The sequence below is a fragment of the Sphaeramia orbicularis genome, unplaced genomic scaffold (assembly GCF_902148855.1).
Source record: "Sphaeramia orbicularis unplaced genomic scaffold, fSphaOr1.1, whole genome shotgun sequence".
In the NCBI taxonomy this organism is placed as follows: Eukaryota; Metazoa; Chordata; class Actinopteri; order Kurtiformes; family Apogonidae; genus Sphaeramia; species Sphaeramia orbicularis.
This window is the reverse complement of record NW_021941595.1, coordinates 207,405-220,709: the sequence shown is the minus strand read 5'-3', so window position 1 is coordinate 220,709 and position 13,305 is coordinate 207,405. Positions and strand designations below refer to the sequence as shown.

Sequence of the window (13,305 nt, the reverse complement as noted above, 5' to 3'; positions counted from 1 at the left end):
ATTTTCTGTCAAACAGATAAAGCAAATTTAAAAAACACATTGATTTTTGTTTCCTCTAATAACAAAAAAGAAAGTTCAGACTCACTTCCACTTCTATCTATCTATCTATCTATCTATCTATCTATCTATCTATCTATCTATCTATCTATCTATCTATCTATCTATCTATCTATCTATCTATCTATCTATCTATCTATCTATCTATCTATCTATCTATCTATCTATCTATCTATCTTTACGTATGCACATGTACTTCTACTTCCTGCCCTTTTGTTAAAGTATTTCCTGTTGTTTTCTATATTGTGTTTTTAATCATTTGTATATACTTTTACACTAGGGAAGAACAACCCTTAAATTCATTGTAACTTGTTTTTTTGTTTTTGGAAATGACACATTTATAAACTCAAAATTAAATTCTACCTGACAAATAGAAAAACGAACCAAAAACACTTTTTTTTTGGTCATTTTCTCAGATCGGATGTTTTCATTTTGAAGGAAACAGCGCTAACGCCATCGAGGTCACAACGACTCTTACGACCGGAGGCTCACAGCCGTCTGCCGGCAGCGGCTGGAACAGACACCAGGAGGAAACGGCAGCAGATCCTTCCCTCTGTGCACATTCCTCCAGCCGTTTCTGCGTTTCAGCCGTTTCTGCGTTTCAGCCGTTTCTGCGTTTCAGCCGTTTCTGCGTTGTGTTTGTTTCATCCATATTATATCATATGGTAGCTCTGCTGCTGCCAGGCAGATGCGCAAACCTCCGCTTCCCACAATGCACCTCGTGACAAAATTCGTCAGATGCTCCAGCTCCTCCTGGCTCTGTCTGTAAACACATGGACTGTTTGTGGTGGATGGAACTAAGAACGTGTTCAGACTGAGGGAGAGATTCAGCTGAGGAATGGCAGGCAGACGAACAGACGAATGAAACTGAGGATCTGACTGAGGATGGACAGATCTGAGGAAAAACTAGTCACCAAAGTCTCCAGCAGCTTTCCTGAGTTCTTCTTTGGTTCTTCTTCTTCTGCTTGTTTTCTCTGGATCAAAGCCTCAGTTCTTTGTTGCCTCATGTTCTGTGTTCTCGTCTCCATCAGTTAAAGTCACGTCATTCGTTGTCGCCTGAAGACAAACTGCGAGGAAAACGCCTCAGTGACTCATCCACCTGAAATGACACCATCGTCACCGTCGTCATCATCGTCGTGGTCGTCATGGTCGACTCTTCATCTGCAGAACAGGTTCCTCTGCAGCAGCTCCAGACTCGTCCATCCATCACTGACTTCATCAAACGACGGTTTTTACTGCGTTAAACGTCATTAAACTGTTGAACGTCTTTAATATTTACAGTCGTCTTAGTGTCTTCAGTTTTTTAACTCCTGAACTCAAACCAGACCTGGGTCTGTTCCAGACCTGAACCACAGCGGCCTGACGTTGGTCCAGAACTCCACAAAACTAAAGGAACACAACCTTCACCTTTAACTTCAACAAAAACCAAAGCTTGACCAGAAAATAAATACATTTAATCCACTTTAAACTGTGGTTTTATAATATCTATAATATAATCATATAGTGAAGGACACAGTTTGTGTTTTGTGGGTTTTACAACAAATAATTACAATAAAAAAAACGGACCTGAAACATGGAGGTCGATACTGGCACCAAATAATGACCTGAGTTTGAAAATGAAGGTTAAGGTCAAAGCCCATACAGATACAAGACAGATAATAATAATAATAATAATAATAATAATAATAATAATAATAATAATAATAATAATAATAATAATAATAATAATAATAATGGTCTTCTTCATTAATTATCTTAGGTCATGTGACCTTTGTTTATTCTAACTCTAACCACACGTTGGCGCTGTACAGGTTTTATGCAGGTTCATGTAGACGACAGTCTGATCTGGTGTAAACGATGGTATTATTGAAAGCAGGTGCAGAATCATGTGTTCATATTTGGGTTCTTCTGTGAAACTGGGTTTATTGTAGTTTCTGTCACTGTTCCATCTGTTTACACCCAATAATTAAAGGTAAATGTAGACACATTTACCCCAGGATGGACCGAATGAGGACCATCCCATAATTAATGAATTTATAATCAAATACTGGGTTCGTAAACAGGACCCAAATATGGACATTAACTCTCCCTAGGTGTCAGTGCATCAGATGTGTAAACGTGTAAATGCTCTTCTATAGACTCTAAACACAGACACTGTGTTCAACATGTGGATCCCGGTGGTTTTTCTGATCCACATGTGGGTCTGGCATCAGCCTCAGTCTCATTCCAGGTCTGGGGTGGAACCCATCGTGTCTACTGGTGTTACATACGGAACCTGAACATTTAAACACATATAAATCGTGAAATATTTTTTAAAAAGTGGTTATTTTTGTGTAATACTCTGCCTTGAATACTTACTTCAATTCCCCAAAATGCACCTGTGAGACAACAAAGAGATATTCCAAAAAATAAAAGCCCGTAGTTTTCGTGTCCTTTTGACCGTGTTACATGCAGATTTATGTATCAAATGTTAAATAATATAAAAATGTGTTTTATCTGCAGAATTGTTTCTCTTTTATATCAGTAATTTAAAAAAAAATTAGACCCAAAGTGCTTCCAAACCTGCTTCAGAACAGCATTTAGACCTTTATAATTCTGTGGAATAATTGTGTTAAACTGGTTTGGTTCAACAGTTATCAATCAAACACTTGTGGGCGGTCCATCTGGGACCACGCCCTTGGCCCCGCCCATAAGTTTCATGAAAATGTAGAAATCACTGGTTTTAAAAGTGGACATTAATCAAACTGAGTAAAGTGGTTCTGGTGATGGTTTACACTGTCTTTTCCTTTTATTTATTCATTTGTTCATTCATTCATTCATTTATTCATTCATTTATGTGTTCGTTCATTCATTAATTCATTTGTTCATTAATTCATTCATTTGTTCATTCATTCATTCATGGTAACTGGAGTCTATCCTGGAAACTATTTTAACGTCAAACACTAAAAGAAATGACTGAAACCATCTTGTGCAGAACTTTAATTGTTTGTGAAAGCGGTGGATTCGACCGTTTGCTGATGATCTGCTCATTTCTATCAGCAACAATATTTTCTACAAAACCGACACCTTTATCATTTCTGCGAATATCCATTTGTGTAAAAATGTTGAACCCGTTCTTTTTCATGGTTTCTTTTTTATGGAACAGTATAAATGTCGTTAATAAATGTACCAAACCTCCGCTGTTCATCTGGATCATAAACTTAAGAATTTCTTTGTATGTAGATAAAAGTGAAATATCGGCAAATATGGACGACACCGACAAAGAAAAGGACAGGACGGGTGGTTTTGAATTCAACTCATTATTGCAGTAAAACTGGTACAGAGTAACAGATTACAAAGCTCATGGCACAGTCACCGAAAAAGAGAAATGAGGTGTGTATGTACAACAAGGAGGGAAACGAAAGAAACATTATGGCTAATAGAAACATCGGGGGTAACATAAAGTTAAAGATACTGTAACTCTGGAGATGACTCGATAATACAACAAAGAGAAAACATGAAATGAAGCATCGCAAAAAATAACATTACTGAATAAAAAATACATTAAGCACTTACACCGACAGATTCAATCCTAGTGTTTGACCTAGGTCCGATTCAAAGCAGCTTTTCCGTTTCACAAAAAGCTCAAATTTTAACGGCAAACACTAAAAACAAACGACTGAAACTGCCTCGCACATGATTTTCATCTTTTTGGGGAAATAGCTGATACGATTGTTTGCTGATGACCTGCTTATTTATATTAGCAACGACACTCCAATGTTCACAAAAATTTCATATATTTAATCTGGAATCAGGTGCTGAGGGTCTTTCGTTTAATTCGGAAAGATAAACCCGTTAAAAATAGAAGAAAAACAGGGGGAGTCAGAGCCGGACCGGAGCCTCCAGGGGGCGCAAAAACCACCGCCATTTTGTTCGGTTTCTATGGTTCTTATAAGCCTAGATCATACTTTTAATATTTAACATGTTTTTTCTACTGATTAAACCCGAAACATCGGGGAACGGCTACGACTTCTGATCAATTTGAGCAATGACGGCGACAAAAAGGGGCGAAAAATTTCACATTCACTTTTAAGGGGATCAAACCCACGTCTTCTATTGAACCATGTGACTGTTATTGAACACAAAAACACTTGAATGGACTTTATCTGAATGTCGGTATCTGCGATATTTATGACGTTACAGATTAACTTTTACATTCTTTTGTGATTTCTCAGATTTTTTTCCTGATGATGCTCTTACTAAACGTTAAAACTGCTTTTACATTGAGACGTTTTAAATCCGTGTATCATTCGTTCTTTTCGTATTCAATTGAGAATCCACAATCGGGAAACGAAAAAATGACCGATTTCATTATTCATGTACAAATCAAAAACCAAAAAAAGAGTTGTTTTTCTTTCTTTTGATTGTTCGCACAAATTAAACATCGGAAATAATCAAATGGACCAAATGTGGGATTTCGTGTTGATGCTTTTGATATCCGATTTGGTCTGACCTGGACGTTACTGACTTCTTCGTGTGTTCCGCAAAGTATCTTCTACTTACATTATCTACAACAAAACTTGGAAGGTCTGGACCATTTTTTCAGTTGTCGTGTTGTCCTCCTTCAGAGTATCGCGTTTGCTGCCTCTGAATAACATCAAATTCTCCATTACCCATGAGCTAACTCCAATCGGAAGTTCGCAATTTGCCTTTCAAAGTAAAATTTCTAAAAACATCTCCTCTCAGACCATTTATCGTATTGTCTTAAAATAAATAGCACCAAAAGATCGAGTAAACCCTTCTCAAAAAAAAAGTTGTATATAACTTTGTGATAACTATCTTATTTATTTATTTTTTTATAAGCCCGGAAAGTTGCAAAGTCTGGAACGGATTTTTCACTTCAGACTTTTTCCCCACATGTTATATATCCATACGTTCACTAGACTCACCACAACCCTCGCGTGCAAAAATTTTTGCTGCCAATTTTTTCAGTTGTCATGTTGCGTTTGCTGCCTCAGAATAACACAAAATTCTCCATTATCGCAGAATGCATTAGGCAGAATACTAGCGAACCCTCAACTGTCCAGAACAACACATGGAGAAGTCAGTAACTTCCGGGTCAGACCAAATTGGATACCAAAAATGTCAACATGAAACCCCACATTTGGTCCATTTGATTATTTTCAATTTTTAATTTGTGCGAACAACTGAAAGAATGAAAAACAACTAGTTTTTTTTATTTTTGATTTGTACATGAATAATGAAATAATGAGTCATTTTTTCATTTTCTGATTGTGGATTCTCAATTGAATATGAAAAGAACGAATGATACACAGATTGTTTTACAACCAGAACATCGTATTCACCACAAATGACACAGAGTTTCTTTCGGATAATGTAACAACGATCCAAACTATGAAGCTTTAACGTTAACATTAAACCTAAGAGTGAATCAGCAACAAAACTTCTGTTCAAATCCAGAAAAAGTCACCTTTTCTATCCTGGTTTTTCGTACTAAATATGGGTAAAATGTACATTGACGAAAAGACACTGAAAAAAAAGACATTCTGCGAAAATGTTCCAGTTTTTGTTGTAAATGGTTGTAATGCATTAATCACTTTTCCACTGACCCTCAAATGTAACTTGCAGATAAAAATTTTCCGAATGGAAAAACGATAATGTCGCCAAAACTCCAATTTTTCGATGGAAAGTTTTTTTCTTCTTCCAAGAGATGGTTAATCGGGCGTAACGAAATTGGTACATCATGCAAAACTGCAGTGGAAAGACCTTTTTGCGCAACTAGAGTCATGTGAACAAAACAAAAAAACGAGGAAACTCAGTCATTTTAGAATTTAGTACGAGATAGCACAGCTAACGAGCACTCTAGATTCAAAACAACATGTTTATGGAAGGACTTCTCGTGATAATGAACAAATCATCGCATTTGTGATTTAATGGAACAACCGACATTACGCACTTCTGTTTTTTCGACATTTAGCAAATGTTGGTAAAGTTTTGCGCAGATGTCCGACGGAAAAGCTACTCTTGAGATTAAACAGCGTTCAGACCTGGTTTTTACAGGTCTGGACCCAAACTGAAGGGGGGGGGGTCATAGTTTCCTTTGTCAGAATTTCTTCTATAAACTTTTCCTCCGCGAGTTCTACAGTTCCGTTGTCAAAAATCCTTGTTCAGGCTCCGATCCGGCTCTAACGGAACGGATCCTCGATGCAAACACAACAGTTCGACTCACACTTGAAATGTTCGGAAACAGAAACCACGTACAGTACTGAGCACCACCGACGGAAAAAAGAAAGAATTGGCACCTGGCTACGGTAACTGGACAAATATGATCGCACGAAAAATAAAAACAAGCTCATCATCATCATCATCATCGTCAACTTCTCAGCGAAAATGCTTGATGACTATTTACACATTTCTCTGCAAAAGATACGATTAAAAACGGTAATGTCATGAGGCGTGAAAGATCGGACGAATGTCGCAGATTTTGGCTCCTCCCCTGAAACTGTCAAAAAACGTTTCCCACAGATAAAAAAACAGAAAAACGTCCGAAAAAGGTTGAAAAAACATGATTTCTGAAGTTTTTGACCTCACTACATTTTCAATGTGACACATTTTTTCAAACACACACTGAATTTTTACTTTTTCATCTTTAAACAAAAAAAAGAGGAAAAACAAAAAAAAATCGATACAACATATTTCTAAAACACAAAATAACAACAGTCTACATGTAAAAATATAAATTTTACATACACAATTTCAAAATAATGGTTAAGTTTGCCATTTTTGTTGCATACAATTTACAAATGTCTGTGTTGTCGTCGCCTCGGGTCGATGGAACTCCAGTCCCAGTTTTTTGTCCTGCGCGGGGTGCCGTACTCGTCAAACGGTGTTGTCACGGCAACAACGATGCACACAATAAAGTCAGTTGAAAAGTCGTAACACTGAAGGGGCCTCGCCAACTTCTGCCGTTTCAGTCTTTTTTAGAAAATAATTCGTCCCCACGTCAACGCTCCTTTAGCGAAAAAAGAAAAGTCGAACAGGAAACGGCCCCTCCTTATATACTGTATATATTTTTTTGTACATTTATATATAGATTGATTTATTCAAATAGATTCTTTTCCAGTTTCCGAGCCTTGGGTAGGATTTAACGGCGTCAAAAAAATGACCTCCGACAGAAAACAATGCCGCCGGGTTCACGAATTGTCAATTTTATTTATGTTTTGTTCTGTTTTTTTTTTTTTTTTTTTTTTTTTTTTTTTTATGGGTTTTTTTTTGGTAATTTTTTTTTGTTGTTGTACATTTTCTTAATAGACATGTAAACCAGAACAGACAAAGAAAAAAAAGTAATAATAAGAGAAAAGATTTTTCTTAAAAAAGAGAAAACCCCCAAAAAATGTTTGTTTTACAACGTACGACCACACACTTTGTACTGAGACTACGTCGGCTTACGGACAAGCCCATCGAATATGGATAAAAAGCTGAGAAGCTATAATACAAGAAGAGACGCGTTGTTCACCGTGGAAACAGGGCTGGGGAGGCGGGGCTAAGGGGCTGTGGGGACAGACGGGGAGGGCAGGGGGCGGGGCTTGTTTTGCTAAATCAAGCGTCTGTCCCATTGGCTCGAAGCCCGAACACGCCGTCTACTTACATAGAAGCATACAGTACATTAAATACAGTTTAGGTTTTATCCAAAAAATACGTTTTTTTTTCCTTTTTAGCTTTTTTTAAATTCCAGGTCTGGTAAAAAACCTGACTGCATAGAACCTAACCACTAAGAACAGGTTTCCCTAAGCTTGCATCCTATGAAAAGACCAGGTACATGTCCTCCTCTGGCGTCTCCAATGATATGAACTCTAAAAAGGCACGTCGGTAAAAGTGTGAAGGTTCTAATTGCATCGTGGGACTGGACTGGACCGGACTGGACCGGACCAGGGCTCGGGCTCTTCTTCAGGACTCATAAGGCTCGGGTCAGCGGAGGAGACGAGTCGGCCTGGACTACGAGGGGTTAAAGAGTGGGCGGGGACGGGGGCGGGGTTTGTTGTTACGAGTGGTTTCCTGATCCGAGGCCTTCGGGGGTCGGTTCGGTTCCGATGGATCAGCTGATCCACCTCAGGGTCCTGGTTGGTTCCTGTGACTAAAACCCACCACGTGTCAGATAAAAGCTTTGATTGGCGTGGGCGGAATCAGCCTGAACCAATGACGCATGAGCACGGACCAAGGTTCAAATAGTTTTAGATTTTTCATTCTAGTTTAGTTTTATTTAGTTTGGACTTTTTTTCTCTAATTCAGTTCGTTTTAATTTGTTTTTAGAGCAGGTTTGATGATTTTTTATTAGTTTTCTTTTTTTTCTCTAAATGCTTAGTTTTAGTTTAGTTTTAGTATTAATTTTCGTTTAGTCGTCTCTTTTCTCTTCTTCTCTGTCGTCGTATTCTAATAAATCCCAGACAGGACTCTGCTGCTTTCTCCCAACTTTAGTCTCCATGTTTCCAGGTAGAGTTCGGACGAGAAGTCGACTCTAAACAACAAGTGACGGACTGTGAAGTGTCATATGGTGCCGCTAGCTAAATTTGCTAGAGCGAAATAAATTGCTTTCATATCAATCCAACACTGACAAAGACGAAAATACGAAGGGAATTTTATTCATAATTTTTATCCGTTTTAGTTAGTTTTGTAAACACACAGTACAGTTTCCATTAGTTATCATTTTTTTCTTTTAATTCTAGTTTTTATTTATTTCAGTTAATGAAAATGTTTTTACCATTCTAGTTTTCGTCATTTCGTTAGTTTTCGTTAATGATAATAACCTTGGCTCGGACTCATCCGGATCAGAACCCAGTTGTCAGTGATCCACTTCCAAAATGAATCCAAGTAACTTCGGTTCCATCCGAGTCATGACTAACTTAGTGTTTCTTTAGATAAACCACGACCCTGGAACTGATTGGACCAAAGTCTGGAAGCTCTGGGTCAGACCTCCGACCAATCAGAGTGTCCGGTGTTTAATTGGTTTGAGCCGTTGGTTCATTAAACCTTCAGCCAATCAGTGAGCGCTTCGAGTGCAGAGTCGACCTCAAACAGAGAAGAACACGGTTCAGTTTGATTAAAACTGATGCCGACAGACCAAGGTTATTATCGAAAACTAACGAAATGACGAAAACTAGAATTGTAAAAACATTTTCGTTAACTGAAATAAATAAAAACTAGAATTAAAAGAAAAAAGTATAACTAACTGAAACTGTATTGTGCGTTTACAAAATTAACTTTAACGGATAAAAATCATGGATAAAATTCCCTTCATTTTCATCTTTGTCAATGTCAGATCGATACGAAAGCGATTTATTTCGCTCTAGCAATTTTAGCTAGCGGTACCACATGACACTTCACGGTCCATCACTTGTTGTCACTTGTGGTTTAGAGTCGTCTAAAGTTGGGAGAAAGCAGCAGAGTCCTGTCTGGGATTTATTTGAATACGACTGCAAAGAAACTAAAAGATACGACTAAAGTAAAATTAAGACTAAAACAAAACTAAAACTAAGCATTTAGAAAAAAAAAAGAGAACTAATAAAATCTATCAAACCTGCTCTAAAAACTAATAGAAATGAGCTGAATTAGAGAAAAAAAAGTCCAAACTGAATAAAACTAAACTATAATGAAAAATCCAAAACTATTCGAACCTTGTGACGGACCTGATGATTCTCGACCAATCATCGGATCAAACACCGTCATCAGGTCGAGTTCGGTCCAAATCGGAGACTAGATTAGTTTTTGACTAAAACCATGAAGCTAAATGGACCCATGTGGTTCTACCAGACCCTGAAGGACTCGGACCTGGAAAGACCTTGAAGGTGGCGTCAACCCGATGGGCCCCAGAGGTCGGCTCTGGGTTCGGGACGTTCGGGATTAAGTTCGGCTGACGTTAAAACCGGGATCGGAGGGATTCTAATAAACCGGGAATGCTTGGACCCCCCTGACCCCCATGATTGTTCCCTTGGTTCCCCTGCAGCGTCGGACTTCCTTCGTCCGTTCAGACCCGTGGTTTTCGTCGGTCTCTAACTCTTCAGGACGTTGGTCCGGCTTAAATCGTGCTTCAACCTGTAGATCTTTTCGTGATCCGGACCGACCGGAGCCCTCGGTTCAAGTAGCGATCACGATTTAGGGAATGTGCTAAATGTGGAATAGAGTTCGAGTTAGAGCGTGTGGTCCGTGGACCGTCTAATACTCTGATCGGATTCAGGACGTCACCTCCAAACTGCGTCTTCTGTCTGTTTGTGATTTTTTTTTTCCAACCAAAGCGACTGAAAACTCTCTTTCATGATGCGTCTAAAAGTATAAAAGTACACTTCGTTACTGCAGGAGTCCTTCCGTCTTTCACCCTTTTTCTCGATAATTCCATGTGGCTCTGATTAATTCATTCATCGGATGATTGGTCAGTTGGTCGGGTGTTTCGGCTGCAGTTTTTCGGTCGCTTCAAAGACTTGACTAAAAAACGCAGTGTCCAGTTTTGGATTCTGGTCAAATGTGCAGATTTGGTGGGAATTCGTGAGAAGGGGTGGACACGTCCCAACGACTCCGAATCTGTGATAGTCAACGAGCATTTGTTGGAGTAAAAGTTCCCTCTGTGGGTTTGGTCGTCGGAGCGTCGGTCAGGACTCATCTTCATCATCTTCATCTTCATGGTTCATGTGTCTACTGTGTCTGTTTCAGGGGGTCCGTGGGCTCTGGACTGGTGGGTACTTCCTGTTCGGTTGTTGTTTGCGTTGCGTGGTCGTTTCTCCGTGTGCGTCTATCCGACTCGTTTGCATCCAATAGGAGATCAGGCACAGCTTCGTCCACAGTGTGGCGTCAGATCGCCATTCAGTCGGCGACGGCGCCGAGGCTGCGTTTGACCGTGTTGCTTTTTTTACAAAAAAAACAAAGAAATCTCTTTAAACACTTTGTGATATGTTTTGTTCTTTTCTTACCAACCCCCCCGACCCCGTCTGCGTCCTGTCGCACAAGTTAAACAAAGTTTTTGTCTTTTTTTTCCTTTTCTCATATATATATATATAGATATATATATACTATATATATTTATATATAGAACCCTTTTTGTTCGTTAAAACGGGGAATGTTCATAAAACACGTGGAACTTCTCTGATGATGCGAGTTCAAAGACTTCACGTCAAACTCCCACAAAGCGCCGCCGATCGGCCGATGAAACGTCCGCGTCCCGTTTCGCTTCGGCTGGAAACGAAGCGGCCGACGCGACTCTGCAGTTCGTGTTTCTCGACAGAAGGAGGAGACGAAGGCGAAGAGGAGGATCGGACACGACGGACGAGAGAGAGAGAGGCTGATCTGATTGGTCAGGCTGAAGTTCCGGAGGATCTGATTGGTCGGGCTGAAGCGACGACGGGGGTTGATCGTGTGTCGGGTTTTCGGAGGGAAGGTCGTCAGAGGAAGTGGTCGCTCATCATCTTGATGAACTCCGGCACCTTCGACCTGAAGACGGAAACAAACGACACCAGGGTCAGAACCGACGACACCGACTGAAACAGATGAAAGAGTCTGAAACTGAAGCAGGGACGCCAGAGTCCGGTCTGTTCTGGTTCCACATTCAGACCAATACGAGCTGAACCGGGCTGAACCAGGCCAAAAAGAACAGGAAAAAATAGGGCTGTGTATCGGCAAGAATCTGGCGACATAATACAAATCCCAATACTAGGATCATGATACCATATGTCATGATACTGTTAAAAAGGCCATTTTTTCCACTTGTTTTGTTTTTAAAATGATTACTTCCTGGAAGAATTGAATTCCAGCAGAAATCTGCACAAATATTAAACACATTTGTATTTGATCCCAACAGGATCTACTGTTCTATCCCAAAATGTTCCTGTGTTCAAACTGAAATTATATTTTACAGACATGACAGATTTATTTAAGATTGCTTTTAATGTTTAATCTTAATGTTTAATGTTTAACTGTTTTATATTTGTATACCTGCCTTTTGCACCTGCTTTCATCTGTTTTAATCTGTTTCTGTTTTTATCTGCTGCATGTAAAGTGTCTTTGAGCTCTATGAAAAGTACTATACAAATAAAATGTTATTATTATTATTAAGATCCTGTTCAAATGTTCATATTCTATTAGTCCAGAACTAACATCAGAAAAGTATTTGAGTTCAATCCCAACAAAGGAACAAACATTATTTAATAAAAGAGTGTTAAATAATAATAGATAAAATCTAAACAAAAAAAAATAAATAAAATGAACCTCCACAATATCTGCATTTGAATAAATACCTAAAAATATCCATACAGTACTTTTAAATATTGATACAGTATTGTATAATTAAATATTGCAATATATTGCAAAACCGGTAGGTTCTTACACCTCTAGTAAAAAAGTAACATTATATAACGAAAATGTTCACATGTACAAAGTATACTTTAAAAAATGTGAATAACATCAACAATCTGAACTGTCTTATGAAAAATCAGTGGAATTTGACTAATATTCAGCCTCAGTTCATCATTTCTGCATGTTCATTATTATCGTACAGATACAGTGGATCTACAAATACACACAAACACATTTAATACCAGACAGAATACTGGAACAATTCCACTGATTTACAGGAAAACAGTTCAGCTCCTTCACATTTGTTCAGGTTATTCAAGGATAGTTTGTAAATGTGAACAAATTTAATGTGATTTAAATTTTTTTTACACTAAAATAAAAAGAGAAAACTGTGTATTTGTCCTTATCTGTGGTTTACTGTGTTCTTATTGGACTGGTTCTGATCCACTTTAGATCATATGGGTCTGACTGTGGAACCTGAACGAACATCCTTCATTCAGAATATTTTCAGTTTCATGTTTGTATTTTTTTCACAGACTGATCCTGTTGAAGGGACTGGACTGACTGGGGCTGATGTTTGACCCCCCCCCCCGGTGTTAAAGCAGGACTTTAACGTCATTTAACACCGTGAACATTTAACACCTGAAACATCACATCAACACAGAAAAACAACAGAGGAGAAAAAACCAGGACAAACGACAAACAGTCACATTTCAAATCACACTTTCTGCCAATCTGTTGTTCAGTTGTACCAAAACCAGACAAAAGCCACCAGGACCAGGACCAGGACCAGGACCGGGACCAGGACTTGGACCGGGACCAGGACCGGGACCAGGACCAGGACTTGGACCGGGACCAGGACCGGGACCAGGACTTGGACCGGGACCGGGACCAGGACCTGGGCCGGGACCG

At 39.0% G+C, this 13,305-nt stretch overlaps 1 protein-coding gene across 1 annotated transcript in view; it reads right to left on the bottom strand.

Moving 5' to 3' along the window:
• Positions 1–10,095: 10,095 nt before the first annotated feature.
• Positions 10,096–13,305, bottom strand: part of LOC115416352 (transcription factor 4-like) — a 44,714-nt gene continuing 41,504 nt past the window's right edge. The window contains 1 exon segment of the mRNA XM_030130096.1: positions 10,096–11,532. Coding sequence (XP_029985956.1) covers positions 11,484–11,532 — 49 coding nt within the window. The 3' untranslated portion in view covers positions 10,096–11,483.